The sequence below is a fragment of the Astatotilapia calliptera genome, chromosome 4 (genome assembly GCF_964374335.1).
Source record: "Astatotilapia calliptera chromosome 4, fAstCal68.1, whole genome shotgun sequence".
Lineage (NCBI taxonomy): Eukaryota > Metazoa > Chordata > Actinopteri > Cichliformes > Cichlidae > Astatotilapia > Astatotilapia calliptera.
Genome location: NC_137425.1, coordinates 1,393,797 through 1,410,000, shown reverse-complemented (window position 1 = coordinate 1,410,000; position 16,204 = coordinate 1,393,797). Strand labels below are relative to the sequence as shown.

Here is a 16,204-nt window from a genome sequence, read left to right as displayed (position 1 = left end):
TTGTCGTCATCGCGGGCCACGGGGTTAGCGATCACACAATAGTGACGAGGAGGCACCATGACCATGCGCACCGGAGTGAAAAGCACTCTGGGGGAAAAAAAGGAGAAGACTTTGATGTTATGAAGTTTTGAGCTCCTCCCGAGGAAGCCTGAATGTCAGAGGTCTTCCTGCTGAAGCCGGAGGGCGGCTTCCTCTGACCTCTCGTTGTCCTGGCGGATGTAGGTGAGCGGTCCGATCTCCACTCGGGCGATGTTGGTGTTCTGGTCCAGGACGTGGATGTAGTGATGCGGAGGGATCCGGATGATCGATGCCTCCAACAGCCCCTCCATCTCTGGCCCGCGGTTTCCGGCCTTCTTAGACATGATGTCAGCGAATTACTGCAGATGATGGCATAGAGAGGGCGGGGCTTATTAGAGGAAAGAAGGAAGTGTATCAGGAAAAGAGAAAAGCTGAGAATAACCTTAAAAAACAATTTTTATCACGTTTGATTTCAAATGAAGAAAAAAAGAACCGACTCTGAGGGAAGACTTCTTCACGCTGGTTCAGCTTTTTACTGACATCTGTCAGCATCTCCTGTTTCTACAGCTAATCAATACAAGCCGCCTGATGGCAGTTATTGATTATTGAACACAGACCCTAACAAAGTCTCTGTAAACGACTGGCTGACACCTCCACAGCAGAGCACGAGTCTGTGGGTGGTGCAAAGGTTTCACCAATAAGAGGCCTGCCGGGGTTTAGGTTCACCTGCCGGGGTTTAGGTTCACCTGCCGGGGTTTAGGTTCACCTGCCGGGGTTTAGGTTCACCTGCCGGGGTTTAGGTTCACCTGCCGGGTTAGTCTGCTGCCTGCCTTTTAGTCATTTTATCTCCATATTTCCATAAATTCCAGGTCTGTAAAGACTCTGGCGACATGTTTATGAGCCACGACCAGAAACACGAAACCTCGTCCTCTGCTGAATCCACAACCCTGAAGAGCAAACACATCACACAGTGAGTGAGTCTGAGCACACTGGCGTCAGGATATCAGCTCAAACATTCACGCGCTGCTGAGATAAGAGCTGAAACGGAGTCTGAGAGGAACTTGTGACTGAATCAGACACAGCAGGCTCCACAAATCCCGCAGGATCGTGCGCCCAATAACATTTGCATGCACTTTGCTCAAAGTCAGAGTGTCATATGACCTGAAAAACAAGCTCGACCTGAAACAGCCGATCATCAATAATCACAAAGAAAACAATAAAGTCAATGTGCGAACACTGATGACCCACAGAGGAGGCGTGGCTCTGGAGCCGCCGAGCACAGGGCGTGTTTCTGCAAACAGCAGCTCAGGGCCTCGCGTCCTGTGTCTCTGAGTTAAACCACAAAACCTCACATTCCGGTTCCCATGACTGTCACAGGAAGTGACCTCACGAAACTACTTCCTTGACCAACACAGGTAGATGTGTCCAAACTGCGTTGAACTCTGTAGTCTGCAGATTTCTAAACGCTCTGCACGAGGCTGCGTCCTGGTCAGGCACAGCCAATAAAAGAGGAAGCATGAAACCGGCGAGCAGGTAACAGGAAGCGCTGCAGGTGTGACTGTGGTGAAAGCTGCTCCTTCACCCGCAGCTTCATCCAATCAGCTTAAACCAACCCCGACCACGTGACCTCATGTTACAGTATTTGCATCCACCTTTGTTGGTGTAATCCAGGGTATTTCTCCTCCACCTCGCACACGCGGGTGAAGCCGTCTGAACAAGGAGCCGCGCGGGCAGCTTTAATAACGCAGCACGAAGCTTTTTAAATGAGAAATTCTACTGTCAACTTTTTAATGTGATCAAGTTCAAATTGAAATCGTTGTCTTTTGTTTTGGATTCGCACCCATCAATCACACAGATCACAGCGACGCTCGGAGGATGATGAAGCCGCCGGCGGCCCGCTTCATTTATTATTATTATAAATATCAAAGCGGGGTTTGATCAGGGTCAGTTCTTAGTCGAGTCTTAGCTCATGGTCAGAGCTGCCATTCATTTAGCCGAATCCTTCAATCTCTGCTTCCCTCCACCTGTTTTCTCACCACGTTAGTCTCATCTTCCTCGTCTCTTCCTCACGTCTCCACAGCTGGTGCAGCCGCGGCCTGCTGTGAGGTCTGCTTACTACCTGTTACTACGGTTGTCGTTAATTCTGCTGTTATTTTTACTTTCTTCTTGTTTTCTCTCAGATTTTCAGCTCCATCTTCTCCACACTGAACTTTTTCTACAGGCTGCCTGTGCGCACGGCGAAGATAGGGGAGGGGTGCCAAACCACCAATCCAGCCCTGGGTGGAGGAGGTGGAGCTGAAGAGTAAAGACGCAGACAGTTTCAGCCTGTAGCATCTTTTACGTGTATCAGAGGTGTCAGCAGCTTCCTGCAGCGCTTTTATAGCAGCATTCACCTCATCATCACAGGCTGTCCAATAACATGGGAAATGTGAGGGTGGCTCCCTCTCCTCTGTAACATGATCAGCTCTGACAGAGGAGGCGGCTCTGCAGGATCAAACAGCTGCTCATGTACGCTTAGCAAATGGAATGGTTTACAAACCTGGCAACCCACAAAACTCCGTTAAAACACTCTGAATGAAAGCCCCTGTGTTTGACTGAGGCAGCACTCACCTAGTTCGATCTTCCCTGAGATTTTTTTTAGTGATTAAAAGGAGAATAAGCAGAGACGTGATAACAAATGGCCTGTATTTGTACGCTTTACACATCCAGTCATCCACACGCTGGTGATGGCAGCTACACTGTAGCCACCCTGGGGCGAGGCTGCCGGACACTGGCACCACCGGGCCCTCTGACCACCATCAGTAGCCCAAGGACGCAACGACCGAGACTGTCCAAGCCGGGGCTCGAACCGGAAACCTTCCGATTACAAGGCGAACAACAAAAGGACAGAAGACTGAAAATGAAACTCAAACACGTGTTAAAGTTCAGATTCTAATCAATTAAAAGCTATTTTTCGGGTGTACTATGAGCCGATTTAAAAGTGGGGTAATGTTTGTTCACGCCCCACCTTCAGTTGTTTCAGCTGTTCAGAAATCTGCTCCGACACTTACGGAAGTTTAAAGTTTGAGATTTCAGAGCAAAGTTCTGCAGCGGTCAGACAGCCTCGGGGTCTTACCTCTTCCCGAAGCAGGCAGCAGGCAGCTCTGTGTTTGCTCTCAGGGTCCCGACTCACACACGGAGGAGAAAACCGACCGAAGTGCAGTCACTGCGGGAAAGACGAGAGAGATCTGCAAACCCGGAAATGATCAGCAGAGGCGAGTCATCTGGTCCGGGAGACACACACGCGCGCGCGCTCTCTCACTCACACTCTCACACACACACACACACACACACACACACACACACACACACACACACACACACACACACACACACACACACACACACACACACACACACAGTATTTAAAATATTTTTGAACCATAACTATTATTAACAATCCGGTGAATTTGTGAGTCACAGGACAAAAGTCGAAATTCCGATTTCCACATTTCTCATAGATTAACAAGATTTAAAAACATTACATTTTAAGCATAAATGATGAAAAACACAGAAATATGCACCTCAGGTCAGTAACTACGTAGGAGCTCTGGAGAGGGAGGAATTTCCCACATCCCGACAGGGCTGTTGTGTTAGTAGCGCCCTCTGCTGGAAAAACACATGAACTACATGCTATCCTTCATGTTATAAATGGGCCTCTTGTCAGGTTATATACATACACAATGTTCTGATGTCACACATTCAGGTTAAATAAAGTGTGCAGTGATACACACCTCATACTTCAGACGCTCAATCATCAGGTAAGAAATTCTGTTCATCTGGACTTTAGTGGGAGATAATCTGCTGTGACAGAATAACTTTATTTACAGCACCTTTTAAAAACAGACGCACAGAACAAAGCTACAGATCAGGCCAAGAAATGAAACAACATTAAAGAGAAAACTGAAAAATAACCACAAACATACACAAGAAAACAGACGAGAGAAACAGAAAACTGTTCCACAGCACAGTTCTTTATACGATAGTGCACAGCCCCTCAGCAGGCTTCTGGAAGTTAGCCAATCAAGAGAAAGTGGGCTTTAATGAGGCCTTAAAGACAGTCCCAGTTAATTTGATGACAACAATACAGAGACGGAGCTGAAGATTTCCCCCGACTGTTCTCAACAAACTCTCTGTGATGCTTCATTTTTAGAAAGTAAAAAATGTAAAATGTTTTTATCAGACATCAGTTACTGTTTTTATTTCAGATTCACATTTAAAGATGATAATGTACAACAAAAAGAATCGTGTCTTTTGTTGTTGTTACTCAAATGTAGATTTGAAATCACCTCAAAAATCACCGAGCTGTTTGACAACTACTCTTTCAAGGAAATAAAAGTCAACAAAAGGCCAAAAACAATCAAACTAACAAACAACAAAAAGCAGTAGATTCGTCTTTACATCTCAAACTGACCCATTTGAAACAAAAAATCCTTCATATTGAAAGATTTTCAAAAAGGACTCAACCTGATAATCCCGGGAACAGCTGTGATCGATGCAGCTTAGTTGACATCTTGACTCCAGGGCACGAAAGACGTCAACCTGTGGGAAAAACCACAATCGTGGACAAGGACCTGAGTTCCTATTAGAGCTGTAAATAAATCAGCCTGTTGGTGTCTTAGACATACAACTACTCTGACAGATTTTGTGCCCCAGTGAGATTTGAAGGAGCTCATTTTATATCGTGTAGAGTCGACTGAAGGAGGAACCACTGAGGTCTGACGTCTCCAACCAAAACTGAGTGTTTGCTTTTAACTAATCAGAAATCTGCACCATCGCTGTTTTATTGTTGTTTTTATTGTTGATGCTGTTACTAATAGTATTATTTCTGCCTTTGTTTTGTCTTTCTTTTATTTTTGGTTCTTGTTTTTTTCTGCAAAGCACTTTGAATCGTGTGTGAAAGCTGCTGTACGGATAAACCTGCCGTACCTGCACTATGTTCCATCAGGACATTCTCACCTTTAGAAAATGAAAGATGTCCACAGCAGTGTGAGTGTAGTTAGAACTTCCTGCTACTTTTCTTTAGTTTAACAATCTCATGAAGTCACTTTGGTTTTGGTGAGTTACAGTCTGAGTTTCAGCTCCTGTTATGTTTGTCAAATTCAAGGTATAAGAAATTCTGAGCAGAATGGTGAGATCTGTAAATCAGCTTTAGACCGAAGAAACCCATCGGTACAATGTACATTTCAAATTCTTTTTTAATTTTAAATATGTTCATATTGTCTAATTTAATTCACTTAATGTACAGAATTCTTGCTGCATACATGCTACTACTGCACAGTCACCTAATGTTTGCAGTATATAATGTTCTTCTTCTCTCCCCTTTTGCACAAGTCGAGCAGCGTGTCAGGTTACATTTCACTGCGTGTTCTACTTGTATAACTCTGCATGTGGCGAATAAAGAATCTTGAAACTGAACCTACTATATAAAAGTTCAAGTTCAGCTGTTAAATTATAAACTTGCTTATTTAGAGCTCTTTAGCAGTACTGCAGGAGGTTAACTTAACTCATTATTTCAGAGTGGAGTCCTGCAGTGACCTGCCTCGGGCTCTTACCTCCTCCTATGTGGGCAGCAGGCAGCTCAGTGTGAGCTCATCAGGGTCCAAACTCACAGTCTGAGGAGAGGACATGCCAGGAGTGACTGAAGACTCCTGCAAGTGCTGCTTAAAATCTAGTACAGGAGCCACAGTCACGTGGTTCACCAGCCCATCTGCAAAGTGAGTCAGAGGTTCAAGCACTTTTTGCCCAGATCACTTTTTTAACTGTTACTTGTAATATTTAGTAATCTGAGGAATGTCTAAGGTTTTACACAGTCAGGACATACTGAGAATAAAGCATCAATTCCTTTACTTCTCGTGTTATCTAATTTATTGTTATCCAGATAAAGTCGAATTAACATTACATTGACATTAGGACCCTTTTCCTGCAGAAAACTTGCCTAGACGGCAGGACAAGTTACAACTGTTGGGTCTGTGTTTCCACAGGCCCCGCTAGTTTAGAATCAGAATCAGAATCAGAATCAGAATCAGAATCAGAAAGGGTTTTATTGCCAAATGTTGAGCAGGTTTACAACATTAGGAAATTGCTGCGGTGCTTCAGTGCAAACATACTGTCATAAATTACGCTTAAATAGACATGAAAATATTAAAATAAGAATAAGAATTAAAAGTGTTAAGTAGATAGGTATATACATGATATATACATGATATATACATGAGTGCAGGTGGTGATCAGTGCAAACATGGAATGATGCAGTGAACACAGCGTAGGGTCATGTGTGAGTGGCGGGAACAGTCATACGGTTATTGTTCATGTGTCCAACAGCAGAGGGGAAGAAACTGTTCTTATGGCGAGAGGTTCTGGTGCGAATGGACCGGAGCCTCCTGCCTGAGGGGAGCAGGTCAAACAGACTGTGTCCAGGGTGAGAAGGGTCAGCTGAGATCCGGGCTGCACGCCGCAGTGTCCTGGAGGTGTACAGGTCCTGCAGAGATGGGAGTCTGCAGCCAATCACCTTCTCAGCAGAGCGCACAACACGCTGCAGTCTCTGTTTGTCCCTGATAGTGGCTCCAGCGTACCACACGGTGATGGAGGAGGTGAGGATGGACTCGATGATTGCAGTGTAGAATTGCATCATCGTCCGTGTTGGCAGGTTGAATTTCTTCAGCTGCCTCAGGAAGTACATCCTCTGCTGGGCTTTCTTGATGACGGAGGTGATGGTGGGCTCCCACTTCAGGTCCTGGGTGATGGTGGTACCCAGGAAGCGGAATGAGTCCAGGAAGGAGTGGGGCTGTGTGCTTCCTGATGTCGTCCACAATAATCTCCACTGTCTTCTGGGCATTCAGCACCAGGTTGTTGTGGCTGCACCAGGACACCAGACGTTCAACCTCTCTCCTGTAGGCAGACTCGTCCCCGTCCGAGATGAGCCCAATAACGGTGGTGTCATCTGCAAACTTGATTAGTTTGACAGACTGGTGGGTGGAGGTGCAGCAGTTGGTGTACAGGGAGAAGAGCAGAGGAGAAAGAACACAGCCCTGAGGGGAGCCGGTGCTGATGGTCCGGGAGTCCGAGACGTTCTTTCCCAGCTTCACATGCTGCTTCCTGTCCGTCAGGAAGTCAGTGATCCACCGGCAGATGGGATCAGGCACATTCATCTGGGAAAGCTTGCCTCGGAGATGGTCTGGAAGGATGGTGTTGAAGGCAGAGCTGAAGTCCACAAACAGGATCCTGGCGTAGGTTCCTGGGGAGTCCAGATGCTGCAGGATGAAGTGTAGGGCCATGTTGATGGCGTCGTCTACAGACCTGTTGGCTCTATATGCAAACTGCAGGGGGTCCAGGAGGGGGGCCGTGAGGGTCTAGAGACTTATTCATCATGAAGAAAAGAAGACTTAACAGAACATCTTCAACCTGCTAGCGAGGGAAGTCTTTAGTCAAGAACCAGCTCTTGGAGCTCCTCACCTGTGTCCAGCCCAAAGTCCTTCAAAGAGCAGCTCGCTGGCAGCTATTTATTGACAACTGTTACAAAACACAACACAACACAAGCACCTCCCACCGTGAAACCCCCCAATGGTTCTAAGACAAGGCACTATGTGTGTATGTGTAAGCATCTGTATGCATGTGCAAGAACGTGTGTGTGTGTGTGTGTGTGTGTGTGTGTGTGTGTGTGTGTGTGTGTATGTGTGTGTGTGTGTCTCTGTGTGCGTGACTTCCAACTGTTTCTAACAACATCCTGGTCATAAAATGGTAATCTCCCCCACACCCAATATATGGTTTAATCCCTGTATTGGTTCACCGTGCACAACACAGTGAAGCCACAAAAGGGCAGGAAGCCGACAACACAAGAAACAGAATCTTCACAAGGGATGTGTTGACAATAATCCTCCCCCAGCACAGAGTGGCTGGAGAGGGGGTCAGGATCACAGGAATGTCTTGATCCTATAGACCGAACTAAGAGTTTACAAATTTAAGAAGCACAATGACAACATTCAACAATTAGACTGAACAACAACAAGTACAATACATTGTATAAGAAGTAAATAAACAAATGCAACTGATCTTCAGTGCAGAAGTCCTGGTTCTAACATACAGTTATAAATAAGTGATTGCAAGATCATTAGAAGCAGTCACACCGATGGAAAGAGCTCCATGACGATAGTCTTAAATGTCTCCATCAGAACCAGTTCTGATCATTTCAGCTTCTTCTGTAGATCCTTACAGGAAACAAGGGCAGAATATTTAAAAGGATTTTTTCCTTTTGCTTTGCTGCTTTGGGGACAAACACATATAGACACTCAGATAAGAAGGAACCAGCCTAAACAGAGATTTATAGATAAAAATAAACCAACGGGAAAGGCTGCAGATATACAGAGACGGATACTTGGCAGCAGCATACAGAGAAGAGCCTTGAATTGATCCAAAATGCTGCAGCAAGAGTCCTGACAGGGACCAGAAAGAGAGAGCAGATTTCTCCTGTACTGGCTTTTCTTAGTTGGCTCAAAAGCGTGTCGGCCTATTTCTAGAACATAACTCCTGTGATAAACGAGGGACCGCTGTATAAAAGAAAAAGAAAGAAGTCCTGCCATTAATTAATTCTTCGATCTTAAATATGATCAACCTATCTCTAATAATCGGCTATGTACCACAGGCCTTCAAGCTGGCTGTAGTTAAACCTTTACTCAAAAAGCCATCTCTAGACCCAGCAGTCTTAGCTAATTATAGGCCAATCTCCAACCTTCCTTTCATATCAAACATCCTTGAAAGAGTAGTTGTCAAACAGCTAACAGATCATCTGCAGAGGTTTATTTGAAGAGTTTCAGTCAGGTTTCAGAGCTCATCACAGCACAGAAACAGCTTTAGTGAAGGTTACAAATGATCTTCTTATGGCCTCTGACAGTGGACTCATCTCTGTGCTTGTCCTGCTAGACCTCAGTGCAGCGTTCGATACTGTCGACCATAATATCCTATTAGAGCGATTAGAACATGCTGTAGGTATTACAGGTACTGCACTGCAGTGGTTTGTATCATATCTATCTAATAGACTCCAATTTGTGCATGTAAATGGAGAGTCCTCTTCACACACTGAGGTTAATTATGGAGTTCCACAGGGTTCAGTGCTAGGACCAATTCTGTTTACATTATACATGCTTCCCTTAGGCAGCATCATTAGAAGACATAGTCAAAGGAGCTTGGAAAGAAAAGCGTCTGGACTTCTTTAAGTTACTTGAAGACGTTTCACCTCTCATCCGAGAAGCTTCTTCAGTTCTAAGGTCAAATGGTGGAGAGTCCCAGATATAAACCTAGTGGGAGTGACCTCCCACAGAGGGACAAAAGGACCCCCTGATGATCCTCTAATCGCCTGAGCCAAGGTGGGAAACTGGGTGTGGGTCCCAATCAGCCAGAGTTTCGGGTGTGTTCATTGTGAAACCTGGCCCCACCTTATCATGCGAATTCCTGAGGTCAGATGGCCCAGGATGTGAGTGGGTGTTAAGGTGTCTGGGAGGGATCTCAAAACTGGAATATAGATGGCAGAGAGTTGGTGTCGTAAACCCCGCCTCTGTTCAAAGATGGTCGCTCACAGTGGACATAGATGCTTCTTTCACTCCTCTTTCAAACCATCTGTCCTCTCTGTCCAAAATGTGAACATTGGCATCCTCGAAAGAGTGACCTTTGACCTACATATATACCTATATATATATATATACCTATATATATATATATATATATATACACATATATATATATATATATATATATATATATATATATATATATATATATACATATATATATATTTAAATATATATATATATATATATATATATATATATATATATATATATATATATATATATATATATATATATATATATACGTATATATACAAATGCAGGCCATTTACTTTAGTCTCATGAACAACATTAGCTAATTGTTATTTACTAGCTAATCTTAAATGACTGTTCAGCACAGAAATGAAGCCCAACAATCATGTTTTACAGTCCTGTGGTCTCAGCCTCAGATACTCAACTAAAGTGATGTCATGACAAAAATTAATGACCAACAAAACATTTTTTTCCTTCATTTCTGTCACACAAAACTGTATGTAACGTGTCTCGCGGTTAGTATCATGGTTGCTAGGAAACCTGAATAGCGCGACGAAGCGTATACCGTCCCATTTCACAAGCCTCTCACTTCCGCACTTCTCGTACTTATACTACGCACCGTACGTAGTACGCGTAGTGCGCGTACTTCAAGCATGCAGACCCTGAATTGGGACACAGCCGAGGTAACAAGGGAAGGTGAAAAATGTGGGGAACAAACACAGCTGAAACTAATCAAGGGTGATGTGACAAGAAAAGTAATACGGGGAACAAACAGAAGAAAACAGCTACCAAATTAAAAAAAGCAAACTCAATGATGGTGTTGGAACCATCGGCAGGTCTGCAGTCGTGGGTGAAGATACAAGGGGACATGGGGTTAGGCTCAAGGAACGAAATATAAGACATAACTATAAACCAGAGTACAAAATTTAGTGAACTCAAAAGAAGAAAGTAAAACTAAAAATATTATCATAAAGAACCCGTACAGAGGATCAGAACAATCAACATAAATTAAAAATTACAAACACAATGCAGTTAACAACTCTATAGAGGGGAAGAGGAAACAGAGAACCAGAAGACAACTAAAAAGCCCAAAACCAAACAGATTAAATCCAAATTTATCATCACGTCTTAAATTGGCTGTTTTGAATTCCTCACTTTAGCAGGAAAGTCGGGAGCCTGTTTCGTCACACACACCTTCATTGGTAACACCTGCACTGTGGTGCAATACTTACAGTCACCTTCAACAAGAGGAAACATCCTCTCAGTGAAGGTGTGTGTGAAGGTGTGTACGTGTGTGTCAGTGTCAAGATCAGAGAATGACAGCTTCCCTCCGTCCCAGTCCAGAGTCACTCTGATCCTCTGGAGCTTCCTCCTTACTGGGAGAAAAGACACCGGAGCTGGTGGTGCCCATTCATAATATCGATCATTTTGATGCCCTATTTCCAGAAATCCAGATTGTATGTGTCCCTTTCTCTGACAGGACTCTGCTGACACACCTGTTATCCACAGTTTGCTGTCTCCAACCTGAACGTCCCAGCTGTGAGTCCCTGACTTAAAGCCTTCAGAGCCCAGGACAGCACAGCTGTCTCCATCAAACCTCTCGGGATTATCAGGAAGCTGCTGCCTCTCTCCTGTTCTAAAGCTGCTCAGATCTTCAGAGAGGAGGACTTCAGGGTGAGCGGTGTTAGGGTCCAGGATCGCAGGCGTGTAGGACACCAAGTCCTTCATCTTGTTCCAGATGTTGAAGGTCAGGTTGCCCAGGTGTTTGGCCTGGTCTATCAGAGCTCCTGAGGGCAGCTGTGGATCATCCAGCAGGGGGCAGCGCTGGACTCTTTCCACTGCAGCCTTGTAGTTGTGCAGGAACGAGACGTCTTCAGCTCTCAGCTCCTCCTCTGTGGCTCTGACTGTGTCTGAAAGAGCTGCTATCTCTCTGCTCAGAGCCTCCACCCTCTCCTCCATCCTCCCTCTCCTCTGCTCCTCTTCCTCCCTCAGTGCAGCCAGCTTGGCCTCCTCTTCTCCTTCTAGAAACTGGTGAAGTTTCTTAAACTGCTCCTTAATCTGCCTCCCTGTGCGTCGGACCTGGGCCTTAATGTGTTCTGCTGTTTGGTCAAACTTCACTTTGACTTCTTCACAGACCTTTAACTTCTTCTTTACAGGCTCCAGAGCTTCCCGAAGCTTGTGCTTGTGTTGTCGTGCAGCTTCATCGATGGGTCTGAATCTGTGCTTGTTGTGTTTGTCAGAGTCTCTGCAGACGACACACACTGGCTGCTGATGGTCCAAACAGAAGAGTCTGAGTTTCTCAGAGTGCAGACTGCAGAGACCCTCTGAAGCTCGCTGATCTCTCTGCTGTAGGAAGGACTCACACAGGTTCTTTAAAGCCAGGTTACGAGGTGGATCGTCCCTTGAAGATCTTCTCCTGCAAACTGGACACTTGTGTGTTGAGTCTGCTCTCCACCAGCTCTTCAGACAGTCTGTGCAGAAGCTGTGGCCACATGACAGAACAACAGGATCTGAGAAGATGTTCTGACACACCGAGCAGTTAAGATCCTTGTCTGATCCGGAAGCCATCGAGTTTGTGAATGAAGCTGAAAACAGGAAGTACAGTCAGTCCTGGTTCTCCTTCTCCTCTTCACTGAAACGTCCTCTGAGTCGTATGTTTAGACTAACTTACTTTCAGTGTGGCTGTTGTTGTCTTTGTGTCCTGCAGCTGGACTCGCTCAGAGGAAGCTGGTACTTTGGTCTGATGGTGTATGTGTGTCTCTTTAGTCAGGAACAATAGCAAGGTGTTTCCTAGTTTCTTTCAAGTGAGTCAGTGGGGGGCGGGGCTTTGTCAGAACTGCTCAGGTAAGATGTTTTTCCCAGAGTACAAAAGCCGACCTGTCAGCCGTTGGAAACTGTAAAACAGGTTTGTCCAAATTTCATCAGGACAGTCTCAACTTTAGAAGTTTAATCAATGAGGATAACAAAGTTCTGACTGATACTGTGAAGATTTGAAGTTTAGTCCTGTAACATTTGTACGTTGGCTTCACATTCAAAAAAGCAAATTTCTTATCTCAAAACTTCAGAGGGGTTCATCATGTCAACTCATTTATTTCAGGTGTGCAGTAAGTAAAGAAGCTCCACGAAGTTTGAGTTCATAGGAACATGTGTTGGTAATATTTACATTCTGTGTTAAGAGGCAGATGTGACCAGTGCAACATAGAATAGAATAGAATAGAATAGAATAGAATAGCCCTTTATTGTCAATGTACAATGAAATTACTCCACAGAATAAGAATAAAGCACAGATTGGAGAGCAAAGAGAAGACTCGGTCAGAGTAGAGTCGGTGTGGGAGTCACCTGAGAGCTGAGGGTTACTCACACCATGGCTCAGATTGGTGAGGTGGGTGGGCAGGATGTGTGTTTGTGTGTCTGTGCCGTGACCAGAGGGCAGTAGGTGAAACAGGTGGTGGGCGGGGTGCGAGGGGTCACCTGTGATGGCCCTGGTTTACCTGAGACAGGAGGATCTGATCATGGCCTCCAGGGCTGGCAGAGGGCAGTCAGTGATGTTTTGGGGTGCTGTTAATGACCCTCTGTGCAGCCTTCCTGTTCTCAGTCGTGGCCCCTGAGTACCAAACTCGCTCTCCACTGAGGAGCTGTAGCAGGTCAGCAGCAGCTTCAGGTCCAGGTTATTCTTCCTCAGGACATGGAGGAACTGCAGCCACTGCTGGGCGTTCTTTACCAGGGTGATGGTGCTGTGGGTCCAGGTGACATCAGCAGACATGTGGATCCTCAGAAACCTGAAGGTGGAGACAGATTCTACCTGTTCTCCATGTATAATGAGAGGGAGTGGACCTGTCTGTGCCTCCTGATGGCCGCTAACTTTCTGCTTCTTAATTCAGATCAAACTGAGGTTATTGTACTCGGCCCTGAAAATCTTAGAAATATGGTATCTAAGCAGATTCTTACTCTGGATGGCATTACCTTGGCCTCCAGTAACGCTGTGAGGAACCTTGGAGTCATTTTTGACCAGGACATGTCCTTCAACGCACATATTAAACAAATATGTAAGACTGCGTTCTTCCATTCCCATGATGCACTGGGTGTTTCTTCTTCACTCACTTCACTCACTATAACAGACCTCTCTGCATTGAATCATATCTGTTATTAACCTCTGTCTCTCTTCCACAGCATGTCTTTATCCTGTCTTCCTTCTCTCACCCCAACCGGTCGCAGCAGATGGCCCCGCCCCTCCCTGAGCCTGGTTATGCTGGAGGTTTCTTCCTGTTAAAAGGGAGTTTTTCCTTCCCACTGTCGCCAAAGTGCTGCTCATAGGGGGTCATATGATTGTTGGGTTTTTCTCTGTATCTATGAAGCGCCTTGAGGCGACTGTTGTTGTAATTTGGCGCTATATAAATAAAATTTAATTTAATTGAATCTTCCATGATGTTCTCTCTCCTACAGCGTTGGTTACAATTACACAAGTATGACCAATTATGTAAATTAGGCGATGACATCATTTAGCGACTTCTAGTGACTTTTAGGACAGCCAATAGCGATTTTCCTTACTGAGGAGTTGGTAACTCTGATGGGGTGGTCTGCGCTTCCTTGGCCGACTCGCCTGTGGGGTGTCTGGTCTGCACCTGGGAAGGTGGGGCTCTGGGTGTTGTCGTTGTGGGCCCTAAGCCGACTTTTTCCCACCGTCTGGCGGGGTGTTAGGAATAAACAATAGGGGTGACTGCTCAGCCAATCGTTTGCTGGCTCTCTAAGGGTACTCCACTATCTCCTGGTCTTACTATTCCCACCCCCTACATTTGACCTAAACTCCTTCCAAATAACAGGGAGAACAAATTTTAACACAAAAATGCTCCTGACTGCTGCGAGACTGCCGTAGTGTTTAATTTACACAGTGAATGAAACTCTCTAATGTACAAAGATCTGCACAAGCTCTCTTAACAGCAGACACACAAATTTACTCCAATTTCACTTGTTGAGTTAGGATTTTCACACACAAAAAACAAACACTGAAACACCCACTGTTGGGGAGAGGGTCATCTGGTGGTTAGGAGCCTCTCGGCCTGGGGCTCGGTCACTCAGGCACGGCTGGCTGCCGGCGGAGCTCACGGGCGCGTCACTGCAACTCCCCCTGGCTTCTGCTCCGCGGCTGCTGAGTGAGCCCTCATCTGGGACTCTCCTCAGCTCTTTCTGGGACAGTGGCGCAGCTGCCCCTCTGTTGGTCTTCCTTGGTCTCTTGTGTTCTGGGGGCCTCTGGATGTCTGGAGTTTTGATCTCCTCCATACCTGCTTCATGCCCTGGAGGACGGGGCTGTGGCCCCCCCACACCCTCTAGCAGATCATTACATGAAGGAACCTTTTAAAAAACAAAAAACAAGCGCGTCCATGCTCACAGGTGTACACACGGGTGATCACACCCACAAACTACACCCTTTTTGGCTCCTACCTCAAAGCACACTGTGTTCTGTTGATCTTATGTGCTGCACAATAATGTTTAACATTTAGTATTTACTGTCATATTCCCATATATCATTGTGATGTTGTTTATTCTATTACTCTTGTTCTCTTCTGCTTGCTTTCTTTTTTCTTTCTCAGCAGGTGATCCAGGTGATTGATATATGCATTTTTTTTCTGCCCGTTCGGTTGGTTTTTGTCTTTTGCCCTTCTCCCCCGTCCCTCTTCTCAGCTGTTTCTCTTTCCCTCTTTCTTTCTCCCCTTCTTTCCCCCAGTCAAGTCTGTCCCGTATTCAGCAAGTGAAAATAAAATAAACAATAAAAGGTGAATCAAATGGACCATTACGGCAAGGCTGGGATGGTCAATTTGGTAAAGTAAATCCGTTGGGCATCTTTCTTTGCCTTCAGACAACAATTCTGATGCAAAAGAGCCAAACGGGACAGGCAAAAAAAAAAAAAAAAAAAAAAAAAGGAATTGCCGTCTATCGAATTAGCCAATCCAGGAACAGGAATAAATGCAACCACACAGCCCTAACCCTGGGAAGGAAGGACGGAGGGAGGAAAAAAAAGAAACCCCCACACTCACTGGTGGGAGGACAGACACACACGGGTCTGTTTATGCTGTCAGTCATCATCCCTGGGAAGGAAACTGGAATGTGTCAAAGAAATTCCAATCAGTGCACGTCTGCTCTTATACAAACATGTTTTTGGATAATATGACGACACAGATCACGTCAACATTGCCTAATTCCAAACTCTGACCCCCCCCAAAAAAAGAAAGATAAAATAATGATTGTTTTAAAGTCCAGTTTTTCTTCTGAGGATTTTTGCTCAGTATGCAGTAAATATACAAGTGTAAGAGGTATCTATACATCCAGGTATTTCATATTTTCAGGTCCTGATAGAATTAGCAGGTTCGTGTCGCCCTCTGCTGGACACAGCCACAAAATACATGATCTGCTTTCTGGGAGCTCAGGAAAAGTGGCCCCAGAATGTTTTTCTTTATTTGTCAACAATGAAGTGATTCACATATTCACATTTAATCAGGCCAGAGCTTCAATTTTGGGATGAATGTGTGTAAAAACAAACACCTCATCATTCACGG

The 16,204-nt window shown here is 45.1% G+C and overlaps 2 protein-coding genes across 10 annotated transcripts in view; both read right to left on the bottom strand.

Annotated features, from left to right (window-relative positions):
- Positions 1-3,289, bottom strand: part of mvp (major vault protein) — a 13,557-nt gene extending 10,268 nt beyond the window's left edge. For 3 of the 9 annotated variants that reach the window (XM_080300039.1, XM_026163874.2, XM_080300046.1), the window contains exons 1-3: positions 3,134-3,289; positions 199-377; positions 1-87 (exon numbers count right to left, since the gene is read on the bottom strand). The exon at positions 1-87 is cut by the window's left edge and continues 109 nt beyond it. In XM_080300039.1, coding sequence (XP_080156165.1) covers positions 1-87; positions 199-362 — 251 coding nt within the window. In that variant the 5' untranslated portion in view covers positions 363-377; positions 3,134-3,289. Of the gene's footprint in view, positions 88-198; positions 407-515; positions 785-824; positions 1,118-1,266; positions 1,559-2,054; positions 2,158-2,628; positions 2,875-3,025; positions 3,052-3,133 lie in introns of those variants that run through there. The other 6 variants (XM_080300041.1, XM_080300043.1, XM_080300042.1 and 3 more) reach the window with 6 other exon arrangements.
- Positions 3,290-9,944: 6,655 nt separating this feature from the next.
- LOC113021419 (nuclear factor 7, brain-like) lies at positions 9,945-14,257 on the bottom strand. The gene has a single exon (XM_080300038.1). It carries the CDS (start codon positions 12,219-12,221, stop codon positions 10,782-10,784), a length of 1,440 nt encoding a protein of 479 aa, XP_080156164.1. The 5' UTR covers positions 12,222-14,257; the 3' UTR covers positions 9,945-10,781.
- Positions 14,258-16,204: the final 1,947 nt, after the last annotated feature.